Source organism: Manis pentadactyla, chromosome 3 (genome assembly GCF_030020395.1).
Source record: "Manis pentadactyla isolate mManPen7 chromosome 3, mManPen7.hap1, whole genome shotgun sequence".
Lineage (NCBI taxonomy): Eukaryota > Metazoa > Chordata > Mammalia > Pholidota > Manidae > Manis > Manis pentadactyla.
The window spans coordinates 173,819,054-173,836,915 of record NC_080021.1 but is presented as its reverse complement, the minus strand read 5'-3'; the positions used below and the strand labels follow the sequence as shown (position 1 = coordinate 173,836,915).

Below are 17,862 nucleotides of genomic sequence, written 5' to 3'. Positions count from 1 at the left end.
TTTCTTTATCCTTGCTCTAATGCTTGATATCACATCCATTTTTTTTTATTCTCCTTCTCATGTCATTTCTAGGCTGCACTGGGACCCCCAGAATTCCACAGGCAACTTGGGAAGAAGGATGCCTGAAATAACAGAAGAGATGAATCACCTTTTCTGAAGGAAAGGTGGGCCTGGTGCAACATTATTGCCTTTGCAGTGAGCTCTCTGAACAGAGGAAATAGGAGGCTGGGTCACCCCAAGTAAAGGTAGTATCTTGTAGGAAGCTGAGTAGAATGTTCTATTGAGAATAAACTCTGTCCAGATTAGTTTCTGAATGCCCAGGGATTAGGATTCACTGTCAAATGTTCAATGAGAATAATAATAGATTCACATATGTATACGGCTATGTCATTTTAAAGCTCTTACATCCACATTACACCAAGTGATCATCAAAACAACCCCGTGAGATTTGCAGTCCAGTACTTTACAAAAGAGGAGTCTGACGCTTGGGGAATTTAACAACTTGGAATATATCCAAAGGCAGGCCCCAGAAATTGCCTTCAAAACCAATAGTCCCTCCATTCCATCTCATCCCACTTCCCAGTGGGCAAGACTCCTGGCCCAGCTCAATCACCGTCCAATTCCAAAGGCTGGGCAGAATGAGGATTAGAAGTGTTTCAGGCCTCATATGCCTCTTAAGAGGCTCCCCTTTGAGGTCATTACTTTCTGAGAAGGACTGGGATCTAGCAACTGATATCCTCAGTGATTGTAGACCTGAACCCTCATTGAAAAGAGGCATTGAGATTAATCCAGGGAGATCTTGGCATTCAACAGCAGAACATTACCCTCTAAGACTCTTTCTTCCTGCTTCTGGTTTGATGCTGAAAGACAAGAAAAATTGACATGATAAGACAATTTCATTTTCCTCTAAGAAAGCAGGAGACATTCATTATTAGTGTATAATGTGATTTTCCACACTGATTTGAGATCTTTATTTTTTCTTAGTTATTCATTTTTAAAAAGGATAAAAATATTTTCCACTGATTTTCTAAAAAACTCAAAGAATGTTTTTCCACACATGGCCCATTTAAAGTATTTCATGTAATAGTCATCCCCTGGAAAAAGGTACAAAATCTCAGATCTTCAGGGTCATGTCTGCTCAATTTGATAAGACTCCACTCTCTGAGGACATGTTGGGTAGTACCTGCTTAGAGACTTTCAGAGGCTCAGCATGGTCTCCTGAAGCCCTTGACTACTAGGGGATCAAGTCCCAGTTTCAGCTTGCTTCCAACTGGCAGCCACTGTTAATAGTTTAGTCTTTCAGAATTTGTATGTATTTATATACATGGCATTATACCAGAAGCATCATTCAGTAATTTTTTACTCAATATTTGTTCAGAAAATATTTCTACCACACCACATATAGCCTGACCTAATTTCACACATGGAAGTGCCATGTATATACTATGTTTAATGAATATATTAATTGCTACTTAATAGCATTTGATAAAGAGATGTGTACCAAATGTTAAAAGATGTAATATTAAATGACAACGTACATGATGCTCATATCTAAAGCATCTTGGCATAAAGAGATTATACATTTTTATGCAATTTAAGTAGGAGGTATGATACTTTGAACCAAGTTGGAAATTAATAAAGCTCTACAAAAAAACCAACAACCCATGTATATATAAAGCATCTGGCTTTCATAGAAAGCCTACCTTTTTGCTTACAGTAAATGAAAGTAAGTTTGAAGGTATGTTGATAAATTTAAAACATTGGGGATAGATATGAATGCACTTCCCAAATCTGAAAATAAGTGGAAAAAAAGTTTCAAAATTGGAAATCTAGGAATCACTGGATGAGAGCTTAATTATGGGATATAAACCTATTTTTTAAATTAGTAATTTATAGCCATCTCAATTTCACCTTTGAAATGGAGATATAAAAGTTTAAACCAAGTGCTTCAGATTTTAAATATTTAACAGGAGAAAATGTATCTTCAATGAAAATGACTGATTTGCAAAAAGTGGCCAGACTTAGCTCTTAAATATTTTGACTGAATTCTGTAGAAATTTCATTTTAAATGGTTTTAAGTAAGATTCAACATCAAGGATTCGTAATATCAGTTTTTGTGTTTGGATATTCTGATTCACAAGTTTGCTTTATTGCAATCTTATCCAAATTTGGAAGTAGCCTTGAAAATTTTATAGAAAATACTAGTCACAGTGGAATGCTGCAAAAGAAATTTCAGTAATATGAAGTTAATTAAAAACTTATTTAAGAGCACAAAAAATTTCAAAAACAGCTATTCTTAATGAAGACAAGATCTTGAAGTTTATCTTGAAAATACTATTGTTTAGTTTCTTTCCATCAGAAGAAAATAAAATTATTCTGGTTTGGGTGTAAATAAAACATTTAAACTTTTTTTAAAAGAGTGAATTTTAATACACCTACCTTTCAGTTTGCCTTTTGCCTCAGGCTCCACTACGTTTCAGCCGGGCACCGGCCGCGTCCCGGAGTCACTCCACCTTGGAGGGTCCCAGTATTTCCTACATTCGCATCCGGACTGTAGACGCGTTTCCCTTCTCTGAGTCCGGCCCTTTCTCCGCGGGAACGATTCTGAATCTGAAAACGCACCACAGCGCGCTCTGATTTCCAGGCGTCAATGCCCTGAATTCATGGCGCTTCTGTAAACCGGCCTGGCCGACCTGTTCGAGGAGGAAGGACAGGCTCCGCGCAGGGGCCGGCTCGGAAAGCTCCCGGGCGGCCAGGGCCCGGAGCGGAAGCTTCCCGGCGGCTCTCGCGGCTGCGTCCCGCCGGGTCGGGGCTGCTGCTGGTGGTGAAGCTGCGGTTCTGCGGATGGACTTGGCACCCGAGACCGCGGCGCTGGCCCTCCAGGCGGGTCCCGCTGGCAGGTCGAAGCCGGTGGGTCCGTTCGGCTAGTGCGCGCGCCCCCTTCCGGCCGTTGGGACGCAACGAAGGCCTTGCGCGCCCCGTAGGGCGGTGGCCGCGCGCTGGGTTTCATTCACCGTGGCTCGCTGAACTCACTGGCAAATCTATTCGCTAATGGTGCTGCTGATGCTTTACTTTAACTCCTCCTGGTCTCCTGGGTGTGAAAATCAGGAAATCTTCGTGCCTTTGAGGTATCGCAAAAGGATTGCTTCTCACTTATGCCAAAATGACAGGATCTCCTTTAATTTTTTTTGTTCAAAATTGGAGGTATCTATAAGCCACCTTGTTTTTGTCAGCAGATTCTCAACCTGTTCATACAGACTACAGGACAGATCTTCAACCCGTTCCACATAGAAGACTACAGCTTGGAGTAAGATCTGCTGCTTAAATTACTCTCTAGCCAATCTGGAACAACTGGAGCAGAAGGTGAAAGCAGAAAATATTCTGGTTTGTCCTTGCTTGGGAATGTTATCCAAAACGACTCCCAAGGAATCAGCAGCTATCTGAAGGAGAAGGAATACAGCTCCTGTGCCTTGGAGACTGCCAGAGGACGAGTGAAGTGTGCTTTTCCTCATTTAATAAATTCCAAGGAAAAATTAGGAAATAAAAACATCCTCATGACTCTATCTTATTGTTCCTCAAATCCAAGAAAGCAGTCTGCACTGTATTGTCTGTACCAGCTATAAAATATCTGAAATAAAAATCAAGGCTTTAAAAAATATTGAATTTCCAAAAAGTGTTTAGAAAAGAAATCTATGATCTTTATTTCTTAAATAACCTCATGCTAATACATATTTTCATGTTAATACATTTTTCCACAAAGGTAGAAAACCATTATATTATTTTCTCAAAGACTTCTGTCTGTTAAAGTAATATTAGCTGCTCAAACAGATAAACATGAAAATATCTGTATTTTGAACATAACACAAGTTTATCTTCCCTTCATGTATCACCTCAGTGCAAGCATTCCTGATCAGATGACACCTGTGGTTAGTTCTCACCCACCAGTGATTCTGGGACCCAGGTACCTTCTATCTTAGTGCCTTTGTCATAGTCAGTATGTGACTTTAAATGTGGTTGTGGTGCTTGGATCACATGGGCATGTTTTCCTGGGCCAAACTTCCAACCACATTCACTTGGCCTGGATTCATTCACCTGGCAACACCTAACTGAATAGAAACTGGGAAAGAGAGTCTAATTTTGTGACCAGTGGGAAAAGATACAAGAATAAGACCACTGTTCATTTTTAAACAATGTGCACTAACACTGTTTTTAGAAGAGACAGTCAATTTCCTTCCTTTTGTACATTTTATCCAAAAAATTCTGACTACAAATCTGATTCCACAAATTAAAAGCAGGCAAGGACATGAGAGGAGAGGTCTCAGATGTTCTTAACATTATAGGCCCTTTAAAAGGGAAGTTCCCCAAGGTTAAAGTTGAACACACACACCCTCCACTGAATTACAGGTACATTGGGGTCCTTCTTACAAACTTCCTGCTCAAGATCTCTGCTGTCTTGAGACCATGCTGATTATTACCCCACAGTCCTTCTATACCATTCCACCTCTCAGCAAGCCCCTGACAGAGTACTTCTGAGCTGTTATTAATTACTGGGAAGCTTTAGGTTGAGGGATCTTATGCTTCACCTCTGCAGCCTGGGCAATGTGTGTAGGGTAGAGGGGTTAGTCAGCATGTACTAGCTGCTGTCAATACCTATGCTGCTTCAAGTTAAAAATATCCCCTTTATGCCCTTCGTGTGTATTTATTCATTAAATACAATAATCCTACGAAAAAAGTACAATTCTTGTCTCCCATATTAAAGATGGTGAAATGAGGGAGCATAGTATTTATGTGATTTGTACAGGTTCCACTACCAGTAAGTAGTGGAGCTGAGATCATGCTTTCAAACTATGGCTCCAGAGCACATTTCTTAACTGCTAAGCAATATTGTGTAAACTACCATGGCAAGCTGATCAACAATCCAAAGCACTACATTAGATTATGTTGAAGAATAACCATTAACCCCCACATAGCACCGTACCTATGGTTTCACATGTACTCCTTCAATTTATATTCCCTCACATGCAGCTCAGAGCACTGTAGCACTGTGGGGGAGGTGTGAAGTTCTGAGACGGGAAGCTTCTGCCCAAAAGCCACATTAGCACTTATTATTTCCTTGTCCACTTCACAGAGAACAGTAGTAAGTAGAGGACAGGAAGGATTAAATGAGTGATAGTCCAGTGAGCCCAGCTAAGCACATTGCACATGTTTGGTGCTAGAGTTGTAAGAAGTACCTTGTCTCTGGACTAAATGTTTAGATGTAACATGGCCCCTCAGAATCCTTGGGGTCTTAGAGAAAGACAAATACTGTATGATACCACTTTTATATGTGGAATCTAAAACACCACACACTGTTGAAAGTAAAGAAAAAATTTACTTATTGAAAAGAGAATTTGCATGTGATATGCCAGAGGTTCTCTTTAAGTAGTTTTTGACTCAAACACATTTCCAGCTCTTCTAGCCACTGATGATATCCTATGTGGAATTTCTCCAAGAGGAATGTTTCATTCCAGACATCTTGTAGTAAGGTTGCTGCAGGAACACCTCAGGGAAGACAGTGTGGTGTGAGCTCACTGGTACTAGAAGCCCCCCGCTCCCCCAGCATGTCAGGCATCAGTCAGAGCTGTCTTCCAGAAATAACAGATGGGAAACACAGCAGCCTGGTGGAGAAACACGAAGATGTCCCTATTGTCCAGATGAAGGCCTGAGTCAGATCACAATGCAAAAAAAAGATGCAGCTAGAGGATGGATATACTTTAAATTCTTTAACTTTTTTTCTGTCAAATATTTTTAAACAGATTATATAAACACTTTATTAAAGAAGATTTGCGGACGACAAACAAGAATATGAAAAGATATTTAACATCGTTAGTCATTTGGAAAACTGCTATTTAATGTCACAATTAAACACCACTACACATTTATGAGAATAGTTAAAATTAAAAAGACTGACCATACTGTGTGTTGGAGAAGATGTGGAGCAGATGAAACTCTCCTTCGTTGCTCATAGAAAAGTCAGATGGTACAACCATTTTGGAAAACAATTTGGCATTACCTTGAAAAAGTAAACATATACTTCCATATTATACAGCCACTCATTTCCTAGATATTAGGTTACCTAAGAAAAATGAAAACAATGCTAAAACTTAATATGTTTCAGACAGGTAAAATTTAACTTCAGTTTCTCTAATTTTTCTTATCTCTCCTATAGGAAAAATAAGCAAGGAAGCAAACAAAATCCAATATTTCTGAATTAAAATGTGCTTATTAAAATTAAATAGTGCAGTGGCAGAGTGCATGGTAAGTGTTTGAAGACTGTCATATAAAGGTCCACTCTACTATATGGTATAATTTCTTATTTCTTTGCCAACATGTATCATCCACTCTGGCTATGATCATAAAGACTGCCTTTTACACATTCTGTCATATCTGCGCTACTTGAGATTTTTTTAAGAATTTAGCACCTGCCTCTCTCTTCTCCGAGTGCTCGAAGGACTATTTTGAATTTATAGATTTAACTTCTCAATCAATACACTGAGAGATGGGAGAATAGAGCTGGGGGTTTCAAGTAGTTTTTCACAGTCTAATTGTTGGCCAGATTCATTTTCAGCAGGGGAGGAAAGAACAAATTTACTAATTGAAAAGAAAATTTGCATGTGGTGTATGGTAAAAAAAATTGCCCTGGCAGACTAGCTTATTAGATTTCTTAGATAAACCTTTAACATCTGTTTTAACTGATTTATCTGTGATATTAGCTAGGTATGAAAAGGTAGGAATCTTGGTCCAAGTTTGTCTCTGAAACCGTTTCCTTATCTGGGATCCTATGGGAAAGGTCTAGAAGAAATATCTTAGTGTGGACAGTGAGTACCTCTCTGTTACTATTTGCTCTTCAGCTCCCCTGAAAAGGAAAACCAGTTATGGTAAAAGGTCAACCAAGGCATTGTTAAAGGATACCTGCAAGGTAGTTCCTTAAAAAGCTCCACATTCTTCCACAGCTTCCTGCACTCACCTGGGGTAACTGGAGCGCCAATCAATTGACCTTGACTCTCATTTTCATCTTCTTACCATTTGTATCTATTCTGTTTTGAATTGTTTCCCCATTTATCAGATTTCTGTTTCACTGCCTCCTACCTGACTGCTTTCTTTCAGCTTTCCCCCTTGATCCTGATAGGTAGCTGGAAGTTCCCTTTAGTAATTCTAGGGGGTCCAGCTCACGGTCTTCCTCCTTCTGCACTTCACAGTGAGACCCACGGATTTGTCACCATCAGCCATTTTGGTCCTGGACCAGAATCCCAGGTCTAACTTACCTAGGGGCATCAGAAATTTAGCTCCAAGAGATGGAAATGAACTTTGGTTTTCTATGTCCAGACACTTAGAATGATCCTCTGATCATTGCAGGAAGGTTGTTGAACCTGGTGGGAAAAATTACTTTTCTAGCTTCATTATGAGATACTCGCCTCACTGATTCTTCCTCCACAGTGAGTTTTTTTCTGGCTTGAAGAACTCTGGTGCTTTGTCCCTTGCTATCTACCCTAACTGCCAGCACGCTGGCTGCCACTCCCAGCCCTGCCAGCATATCCTCATCACTTCAGCTCACACATTCAGTGCTCATTTCATATGCTTATGACATAGCTTATGTGATTCTGCCTGGAGAAAATGTCCGATAAGCATATGCTTTCAATGAAGGAAATTATTGATGTGTAGAACTTGAAGGTTATTGATGGGAGAGGTGGGTGCCCAAATTCACATAACAGAACTCAAGGATCCTTTGAGAAAACAGTAACCAAAAGCCCAAAGCCTTCATCCCAGGTAGGATTTAGTTATTAAAACTTCATTAATTATCTTAGCGTGGTGCTTGATAAACCATAAAGTCAGCCCAGGTATAACAACAATATTTACAAACAAAACTGTTAATTAAATGTAAGTGTTCCTTTCTGGTTTAAAATAGTCTGTTTATACAAATATGCCAGTTATATGTGTAAGCTTACTTTGGAGTAATAACATGAATATGTGGATCTAAAAACATAATTTCACATTACTAGAATCATGAATTCGAAAGTTTTTTTGCTTCACTTACACTTTTTTTTCTTTGTTTTTAAAAGGGCAGAACATCAAAGTGTTCTTTCTTTTGTTTCTGATTTCCTGCGTTCTTCCCAGCAGGAGGTCATGGGAGGGAGACCAGTATAGTCTCTAAGCTCGTATTTGACCTATGTCCAGTAGATGGCAATATAACACCAAGCTTACGTACCTTTGGTTCCGCGCATCACTCACTAGTCAAAGTCAGGCTGCAAGGCTGAGTGCCTGACATAAAGGAATGTTGCTTTAAATATTTATTCCCTCTTTGCTTTAGCTTGATTCAGTCCAGCACTGAATAATAAATTGCTAAAGAAAGACCACTAAAGACCTACAGTAACAGATGGAGAGCATGGTGTGATGAGGCAACCCCTGCTGCTTGTTCTCTACACTCAGACCTAACTTGATTCACCTGCCTTCTTGGTTAAAGGTTGGTGGGGGAGCGCCATCAGGAAGGGATAGTCTACGTGGCACTCATGTAGATCTTTCAGATGTTTCCTTAATCGTAAGTGTGCCTCATTGTAGTTTCCATATAAGTCTTCAAAAACATGTTGGATGCTATAATGACCAATGATGACAATAATTATGATCATTTGAAAAGATTTTGCATCCCAGGGAAAGACTGTATGCAGAGTCGGTTTGTAAGCCAGACAAGAAAGTCACACTCGTTGCTTTATAGTCATATGCTTCAACTTTAATTAAACAATTCAAGTTGATTACCATATTTTTTATTACATAACTCCTAAAAATCTCCATTGATTAGATTTGGAATATATGGCACTAATTTAGCATACTGTATGCAACTTACTGTCATTCTAAGAGCATTCAAAATTGATATGTATATATATATATATATATATTTTTTTTAAATAAGGAGTCAATGTCTCCACTAACTTTTTATACCTTCTCATCTATTTATACATGAACATGAATTCACAAGCTTATCTATTCATATCATGTCTCTTACGCATACTTACTATACTGACTAAAAGCAACAGTCCTGGTGAAGAGTAAATAGTGAATAGTAAAATCATTTAAAATTAGTGAAACAATTTAAATAAACATTTTAAAGTGTTATGCAATTTTTCATTCAAAAATTAAGAGAATATTTGAATTGCTTTAAAAATTGTATTATCTTTAATGACAATTGGAGAATGACAAGTATCAAACATAAAAGTAAAGCATAAATAAATAAATTTGACAAACAAATACATAGTGGTTAATATAATAAATATAAGTTGCTTAAATTTCCCTATTAGCAGAAAAAACTCTTCTTTGGTTTAAAACACAAACCCTATTTTTACTTTGCATAGGGAAAAAAGCCTAAAATCACATAACACTAAATATTTAGTGCTAAAACAGAGAGAGAAAAGATGGGCAAATATAGGGCAAGAAAACACAATGAAGGAGAATAAGTAGAGGTGGCAATATTAATATCAGTGAGATATTGATAATGATTAATATCCACGTGAATTCAATGAATGTGTTAAATTTGACAAAATAAGGGTCAATATGCAATAGGAAACAAATAGAATCTATAAGTTATAAAAGGCACGAAACTTCAAATTAACAACATAAAATTCAAATAACATAAAATAGGCAGAAAAGACAAATATATTATTTTACTTATTTCTGTAATCTAAAAACAAAAACAAAACAAAAAATAAAATAGCAGTAGACTCATAGGCACTGAGAAGTGATTGGTGGTTACCGTGGAGGAAGAGTTGGGGTGGGTGGGGATGGTGAAGGGGATAAAAGAGTACAAAAATTCTCTATTATAATATAAGTTGGTCACAGGGATAGTAGTACAGCACGGAGAATATAGTCAATGATTCCGTAATATCTTTCTACATTGACAGATAATAACTGCACTGAGGGGTAGGTAAGGATTTAGTAATATGGGTAACTGTTGAACCACTGTGTTGTATATTTGAAACCAATGTAAGATTGTATATTAACAATACTTCAAGAAAAAATAAATTTAAAAAATAACATAAAAAGGAAAGAATTTTAGCAATATATAAAAATATAAACAGAAACATGATGGTAGCATTGAAACTTTAGCACAATGCTATTAGTCTATAAAATAATGTAGAAAATAAGGACAAGAAGGATTATAAAATATGACTCAAATGAGTAAAGTAGGGGCTAAGACTCTGGGGCGCTATAACCTAGATAGAACAGGAAATTTAACTTCCTTTAAATATTTATCAATCATTCAATCATTCACAAAAATCACATATTAGACTACAAAGAATATATCAATATTTCCTTGAACAAAAATATTATAAGTTGTATCTTAGATCACAATGCCTGAAATTAATTTTAAAATAACTCTTAAACCAATCATTTTGATATTTAAAATCATACTGATAGATTACAGTGAAGTCAGAGAAAAAAATAAAACAAGAAAATTTAGTAATGGAAATTAAAGCACTATTCCCAAAATTTTGCAGAAGCAGTCAAAGTTACACACTGAAATAAACTCATAGCTTTATCAAACATGAATTGAAAGCAGACTGGCCTCACTTCCTAAAGTCAATACAAGAATTCTAAAAACAAACACACTGTATAAATAATGAAATCTATCACTTATTGAATGTTCACTTTGTAGCAGGGTTAACACTTTACCTGGAAGTATTTTTATCTTCTCAGCAATCCTACCAAACTCTTAAACAATACCTTATACTCTACAGCATGCCCTTAGATAATAATAATGATCATTTATTGAGCACCTACTATGTGCAAGAGCAACAGACCATAGGAGCTATTAAGTGGCAGAACTATGATTCAAACCCAATCAATATTTTCCCAATTCTTTACCCACAGTGACAGAATTCAAAATCACATTAATAAGTTATTCATCATGATTAAGAAGAATTCTTAGAAATATAAAAATGATTTGATACTGGAACATATATTTATCTAATGCATCACTGTCATAGCAGAGTTTCTTAAGGATTTATTGTGATGTGGAATCTAAACCTAAAACTTTGAACTTTTAAATTTCTGTTACATAAAAACCTATTAATCCGACCTACTCTTTGAATAGGTCTTTTTTACTCATGCATAATTTTGTAACATATGCATTTGTCATTCAGAAAATACTGGTTCACTGAGTTATTCAGATCTTACAAATCGATAGGTGTTTCAATTTATATAATCAACTAATTTATTTGTTAACAAAGGTCTTTAAGTTTTGGGAACTTATCAAGTTCACCATGATAGATTTTCAAAGTTCTAATTTTTTATTGAAAGCTTCAACTGCTATCATTGACAACAATTGTTTTCCTTGAAATGAGAGCTTCACTTTATAAATATCTTGGGGAAATATTGTCAATTTCCCAAGTTTGAATAACCATAGTTTGACTTTCTTTCTTTCAAGTAAAAAATGGATTCTGTGAAGAGTGGCTAGTTTAGCTTACAACTCAATTATATAAGTGCTTTTCCATGCTTGTCTCAGAAGTGCTTGTCACACAGAATATTAAAAAAGCTATCAGAGAATATTAAAAAGATGTGTACTCAAAAGTCAAGATTTAATAAAGCAAATAATGTTGCTATTTTGTCAAGGACATTCTTAAGTGAAACTGGCATTTTAAAAAATTCAAGTTATTACAGTGAAAAATATATCAATGACTTAGTACCTTTTGGTGCTACTATCTTGGTTGACACTTAGGCACCAGCAGTTTTACCCATCATTACTGATGTTTTTACAACATCAGTGCAAGTTGTTAAGATGGTAAAAATTATGTCTTTATATCATTATAAAAATAGTTTTGACTTTGTGGATCCCCTTAAAATATCTTGGGGACCCATAGGGTCCCACAGACCACACTTTGAGAACTGCTGGTCTGATAAATTTCCCTGAGCCTGCTCTGGTTAAGCCACTCTCCAGCTTTAAATCCTAAAGTAATTTTCCTTGGCTCTTGAGATAAAATCTAACAACTTTAACATAGTCTGTTATTGGTCCCCACTCTGTTTCTCCAGCTTCATTACATGACATACTCTCCAACGACAGTACAGTCCACCCACTCTGGGCTTTTTCACTTCTTTAAATGAACCAGCCCCTTTCTATGCACTTTTTCTTGCCCTGGGATATTTTGCCTCCACACAATACTAAACAAACTCTTATTCATTCTTCAAGTCTCATATTTCATAGTACTTCCCTGGGGGAAGCTGAAAGTAGTCTAAGTGATCTACCCACGATACTCACTGCCATAGCATCTTTTATTTCTCCTCTGTAGCCCAGATCCCAAATGTTAATTACCTAATTACATTGTACCTACTTCTTCAGTGGCTAGGCCCTTGGCTCTAAGATAAACTCTGTAAGGGCAGGAACTATACATCTCACACTCAAGACTCTATCCCCAAGGCCAATGAGTGAATAAGTGAACTGCAACACATATTTTTATATTTAGTTTGCAGAATTAGGACATTGCGGAAGGTTTTTTTTTAAAAAAAAAAAAAGAAGAGAAATATCTTGAATAAGTAAATAGAAACATTTTTATTAAAGAAGAAAATGTAAGCATATTCTTATATAAAGAATAGAACATACAAAGACAAATGCCATAAAAATAAATTACTATAAATAAATAAATAAATAAATAATACATATTTTATAACATAAGTTTTAGCCAAAAGGCACCAGTTACATTTCCTCCAATTCTGAAAATATTTGGACATAGATATGCTTAATAGTAGTGATACAAATATGCCAAATATGACTCAAAGTATTTTATAACTGAAGCAAAAAACAGTTTTGGAATGACTGAATTATTAAGCATCTGAGCTAGGACATTAGTCCCTGAATCAGGTTCCTTCTTACTTCTTGAGTTTTCTTATAAGCCTGTTAATGAAGAGAAAGCAGCTCTTGATTTCTACTCTGACAATTTCCCAGGCACAGTCACTGTATTTCTTCTCTTTCAGGTAGAGGTGGATTTCCCGGAAGTACCTCTTCACAGCCAGTGCAGGGCCCTCAGTTCCCAGGGCAGATTTCTCCTCTCCCATCGCCTGCACCAAACAGGTGTCCAGGTCTTCCAGCTGCCGATGGAGTCCAGTGCACAGTCGGTCCAGGAGGGTGGTGTTCCAGGCAGCAGAGGAGCGCTCTGTGTGGAAGAGGCTGAAGATCTGCTGGAGCATCTCGTGGAGGACAGAGATGGCCTGGGCCTCCTGGAACTGGCTGCCATCCAGCTCCTTCTGGGGGAATTTGAAGTCAGTCCTATACTTCAGACAAGAAAGAAGAGAGATTGTCCTCATTTGGTCCAGAGCTGTGAAGGTCTCCTGCTTTCCCGAGTCAAGGCTCTGAGGCAGGTCACAGCTAATGGAGGAAATGGGCCTGGAGAAGATCATCACTAACACCGTCAGTGAAGAGACCAGAAACGCCATTGGTAAGTCCCAAGAAGACACTCTTCTGGTTGAGATAGGAAACTGTGCGTTTTTCTAGCTTTTCTGTCTGTGTGCCTCTTAAATATTGAGCATAAGTTTTCATTTTCTGAATTTCCCCCAGATCTTTGTACTTCCCCATTTTGTGCTTTCCTTTTCCTTTAAGGGTCTGGAAAGTTGTCATTGGTTTCTGTATTCTTACGATTGAAGTGAAATTCATTCATTAAAAAAATTAGAAGTCCTAATTCAATGGAATGTGTATCATCTTAACAAAAACTAGCTTTGAACTAATGATAGAGCTATCTAGATCTTTCTTCCTGATATTAAGAACGACTTTTGGTAGGCTTCTTTCTAAGATCTTCTTTCTCTTCTCTCTGCATATCCCTCTTGGAAGTGTTGATCTGGAGTGAAAGATACCTGAACTGCATATGCATGGATCTCACCTTATTCTCTGATGTAAAACATTTAGTTTGTCAAATTTGGTTTTATATACTCTAGTTAACTGAGAAAATTACTGAACACTTACTCTGTGCCAATCATTACACTGAGCACAGCCTATATCAAGATGACTAAACCTCCAATCTTGCCCTCAAGAAGGGTAAAGTGCAACCACTTCAAGCATTTAGAATGTCTTTGCTGCTTTGTAGCAGCCTCTTTGTCTTAGCCTAGGCCATTGTCCTAGTGCTATTGATCTAATGATTAAGCAACCCATTTTTTTCTTTGTTATTTTTACATAATTTTAAAATTAAAAAATTTAAACTTCTATTAATAAAATAAATAAGTTGTGGGGATGAAAAGTACAGTATAGGGAATATAGTCAGTAAACTCTAGTAACTGTACGGTGACATGATATGTCACTTAATGTGGTGAACATTTCGTAATACATATAAGTGTCTAATCGCTATGTTGTACATCGAAAACTAATATAAAAGTCAACTATACGTTAATAAAATTTTTTAAATAAATAAACAAAAATTGTTACCTCTTCTTTTGTAAAGAAGGTAACAATTTCACTTTATTGAAGTTGTCCTAATGCTCCTGCAATCTTTTCTATTTCCATTTTGAGGTTTGTTGCAAAAAAAGGAAGAGAAAATGTAAGGAAAAAAGAGGTAACTAATATCCTCTATGATTTTCAAGACATCAGAACTTTCCTCTCTCTTTTAACATTCCTAGAAAGTAAAAGTAAGCTGTTATGAAAATGTAATGCACAAAGGCAAATGGAAAGTAAATGCTGAAAATGAAAAAACATCTTCTCTACCCAAATGATGAAATGTCACTTAACCATAGAAGTCAGGGAGTAAGAGGTCTACAGAGTGACAGGTTTCAGACCAGCCCATGTGAGTGTTGTCACTGCAGACAGGTCCAGAAGGAAGGCAGCTGACTTCTTAAGGCAGGCTGGTATCTAAAAAGCTAGTTTTCAGCTTTGCTAAATCAGAAAATAGATTTGTCTGTTTACCTTTTTCACAGAGATTATCAGATTTCACGAATTTAGTCATACCAACTCACACTCAAAAGAGACTGGGTTATTGATTGGGTGACCATTTTATTAATATGTGAGAAAGTCATTTATTACCTGGAAGCTAATAGATCTTATTCATTTGGACAGGGCCCTCCCTGTCATATGAACACATGCTCAGGTTCATATAAGAGATGAGATTAGAAATAGAAATGTTTATTAGTGAACTGAAAAAGAAGGGAAGCAGATCATCTCACGGAAATGTTCATCTATTTCCCATAGCTGGATGAATTAGTTTACTACATTCTGGGAATGGCTAATAGATGTTGAGTGCGTATTTTGTCCAGGCATTTATTACAGGTACATTACAACATCCAATCTTCACAAAAACACAATGAAATTGGAAATTCCCATTTTTCATAGTCACCAACCATTTGCACATTCCAGAGACATTGCAATACACTTGAAGAGGATACTGCTCCCTTTTCATATGCTAAGTTCCAGTCCTGACTTTCAAATGATGTGTTTTGTTGCAGTCTACTGGATCTTTGAAACTTCCTGTTCCCAACTAAAAATATTTTCCAAAATTATCCAGGAGGTTAAAACACTCATTTAAAATTTATTCTTACTATCTTTGTTTTCAGAAGACTATCATTTTGTGTCACAGTCACCAAATTTTAGGTCTACTCACTCCTTGGAACATGCAGTCCATTTTGTATTTGCTGTGGAATAGAGAGCCCTCTGTGCACCTCCTCTGTGACAGGCATCTTGCTGGACACTCAAGATACAGCATTATTGCCCTCAGGGAGCTTGCATTCTATCAGGGTCGTCTAATGTTAAACAGATAATTAGATTACTTAATTACAAGTGTACAGAGTATAGGTAAAGGAGAATGCTTAACGTTACTGAAGAGTAATGTGGAGGCAGAACGGTATGGTGGTAAAGAACCACCTACATAATAAATGGTGGGTTTTAGAAAGTTAAATAACCTCTCTGAGTTTTCAGTATCCTCACTTGCAAAATGCAAATAGTTATAGTACTTCTCTTACAGGGAAGCTGTAAAGACTGAATGAAATAATATAAAATACTTTGCTGAGCTCCTGTATATAATTAAAAATTGCTGCCATTAATATTATTAAAAATAATTTGTATAAGAGAAGATAAGTAGTGATTCTATAGCATCTTACTATGCTGATGGACAGTGACTGTAATGCGGTATGTGGTGGGGACTTGATAATAGGGGGAGTCTAGTAACCATAATGTTGTTCATGTAATTGTACATTAATGATAGCAAAATTAAAAAATATCTGTATATTACAGATTCAATGAAGATATGTCAATGATAAAGTTTGAATACCATTGCAGCCCCATTATCCCTGAGTACATGGTAGCATATCACTTGCCCATGGAATATCTATGGAGATGAGATTATCTGCATTACTGCACAATGAGTGAGGCAAAGTTTTTACTGTGAAATGTTGTACATGGTAGAGAACAGAGAGAGTTACACACAGGCAAACTTGAATCTTTTAAAGAAACCAGTCCCTAGTAAAGTGAGGTACCATAACTGACTTCTAACAAGTACTATCTGTGATGTGTTCCCCAGACAGTATCTTCAGTGAGTTTAAGGCCAACTCAGGTGATATCATTAAAGTACATACACAATTGAAATTTTCAAAGAGGGGATAAGTGTAAATAAGGAAAAAGTAAGAAAAATAAAAATTTTCTCTTTTATAAGCTTATTTATATTTCCTGCTGACCTGGAAAAGCCAGCATTTATTGTTTGACTGTTTCTCCCTTCTCTGACTTTGTCTAGGCTTTTCTCCCCAAGAACAACCTGGGAGGTAGGAATAAAACGTTATAATGAGGTATAGATACTGCATTCGCACATGTGGTTTGGAGTCTCTCATCTAGGCACATCTGAAAATGTGCACTTATTTCATCATGTCAATAAATGCACATTTTAAAATTGACTTTCTAAAAAAAAATGTGGAAAAGGAAAATAAAGGGCAAAAAGTGGAAAAACCCAGAAAATGAAAGTTTCTATACTCACTGTTTAAAAGGCACTCATTACCCAAAGTCCTCAGAACTTGCTGAGACTTCCCCTTCAGGCAGCCCTGCAGAATCCCCCAGCTTCCCAATGGCCCTCCCAATCTCTGTACTGCTGGCCCTGGTGATGCTGTGCTCCAGCCCCACTGGCTCTCTGGGTTGTAACCTGTCTCCAAGCCAAGGCAGTCTGGAAACGTTCACACTTTTGAGTCAGATGGAGAGAATCTCCATTTTGTCTTGTCTGAAGGACAGGACTGATTTCAGATTTCCTCAGGTGCTTGTGGATGGGAACCACTTGGAGAAGACGCAGACCATAGCAGTCCTGCATGAGATGCTTCAGCAGATCTTCAACCTCTTCATCACAAGTGGCTCTCCTGTGGCTTTGGAAGAGACCCTCCTGGACAAATTCCTCACTGGACTTTATCAGCAGCTGGATGAGCTGGAGACATGTTTGGAGGAGGAAAAGAAGGTGGAACAGTCACTCCTGGGAAGTGAGAACTCCAGACTGATTGTGAAGAGGTACTTCCAAGGAATCAGTTTGTATCTGAAAGGGAAAGAATACAGCCGCTGTGCCTGGGAGGTTGTCAGGGTGGAAATCAGAAGGTGCTTACTCTTCATTAAGAAGATCACAGGAAAACTCAGGAAATAAAGAAGATGTTGAGTCTGAAAACAGTTCATCTGCTCAACAAAATGGCTATTTTCTTAGACTCAAAGTGCAATCTTCATCTCTATTTTTTATGCCTGATGAGAAATATGAATAGCAAATGTATGAGATTGTTACAGAATTGTGTTAAATGTAAGTTACAGTAAGTTGTTTAGAACAGAGAAATGCACAATCCATATAGCTGAAAAAATTTTTGTGATTTTTATTTATTTAAGTTATTTGAAAAATTTATTCTGTTTAT

The 17,862-nt window shown here is 37.1% G+C and overlaps 2 protein-coding genes across 2 annotated transcripts; one reads left to right on the top strand and one right to left on the bottom strand.

Moving 5' to 3' along the window:
- Positions 1 to 590: 590 nt before the first annotated feature.
- On the bottom strand, positions 591 to 13,455 carry LOC118913679 (interferon omega-1-like). Its single transcript, XM_057498737.1, has 3 exons — positions 12,946 to 13,455; positions 2,440 to 3,496; positions 591 to 860 (listed from the first exon to the last, which is right to left on the bottom strand). The coding sequence occupies exons 1-2, from the start codon at positions 13,453 to 13,455 to the stop codon at positions 3,437 to 3,439; spliced, it is 570 nt and encodes a 189-aa protein (XP_057354720.1). The 3' UTR covers positions 591 to 860; positions 2,440 to 3,436.
- Positions 13,456 to 17,048: 3,593 nt separating this feature from the next.
- Positions 17,049 to 17,606, top strand: LOC118913516 (interferon alpha-2-like). Its single transcript, XM_036887558.2, has one exon. The coding sequence runs from the start codon at positions 17,049 to 17,051 to the stop codon at positions 17,604 to 17,606; it is 558 nt and encodes a 185-aa protein (XP_036743453.1).
- The last annotated feature ends 256 nt before the right edge of the window (positions 17,607 to 17,862 follow it).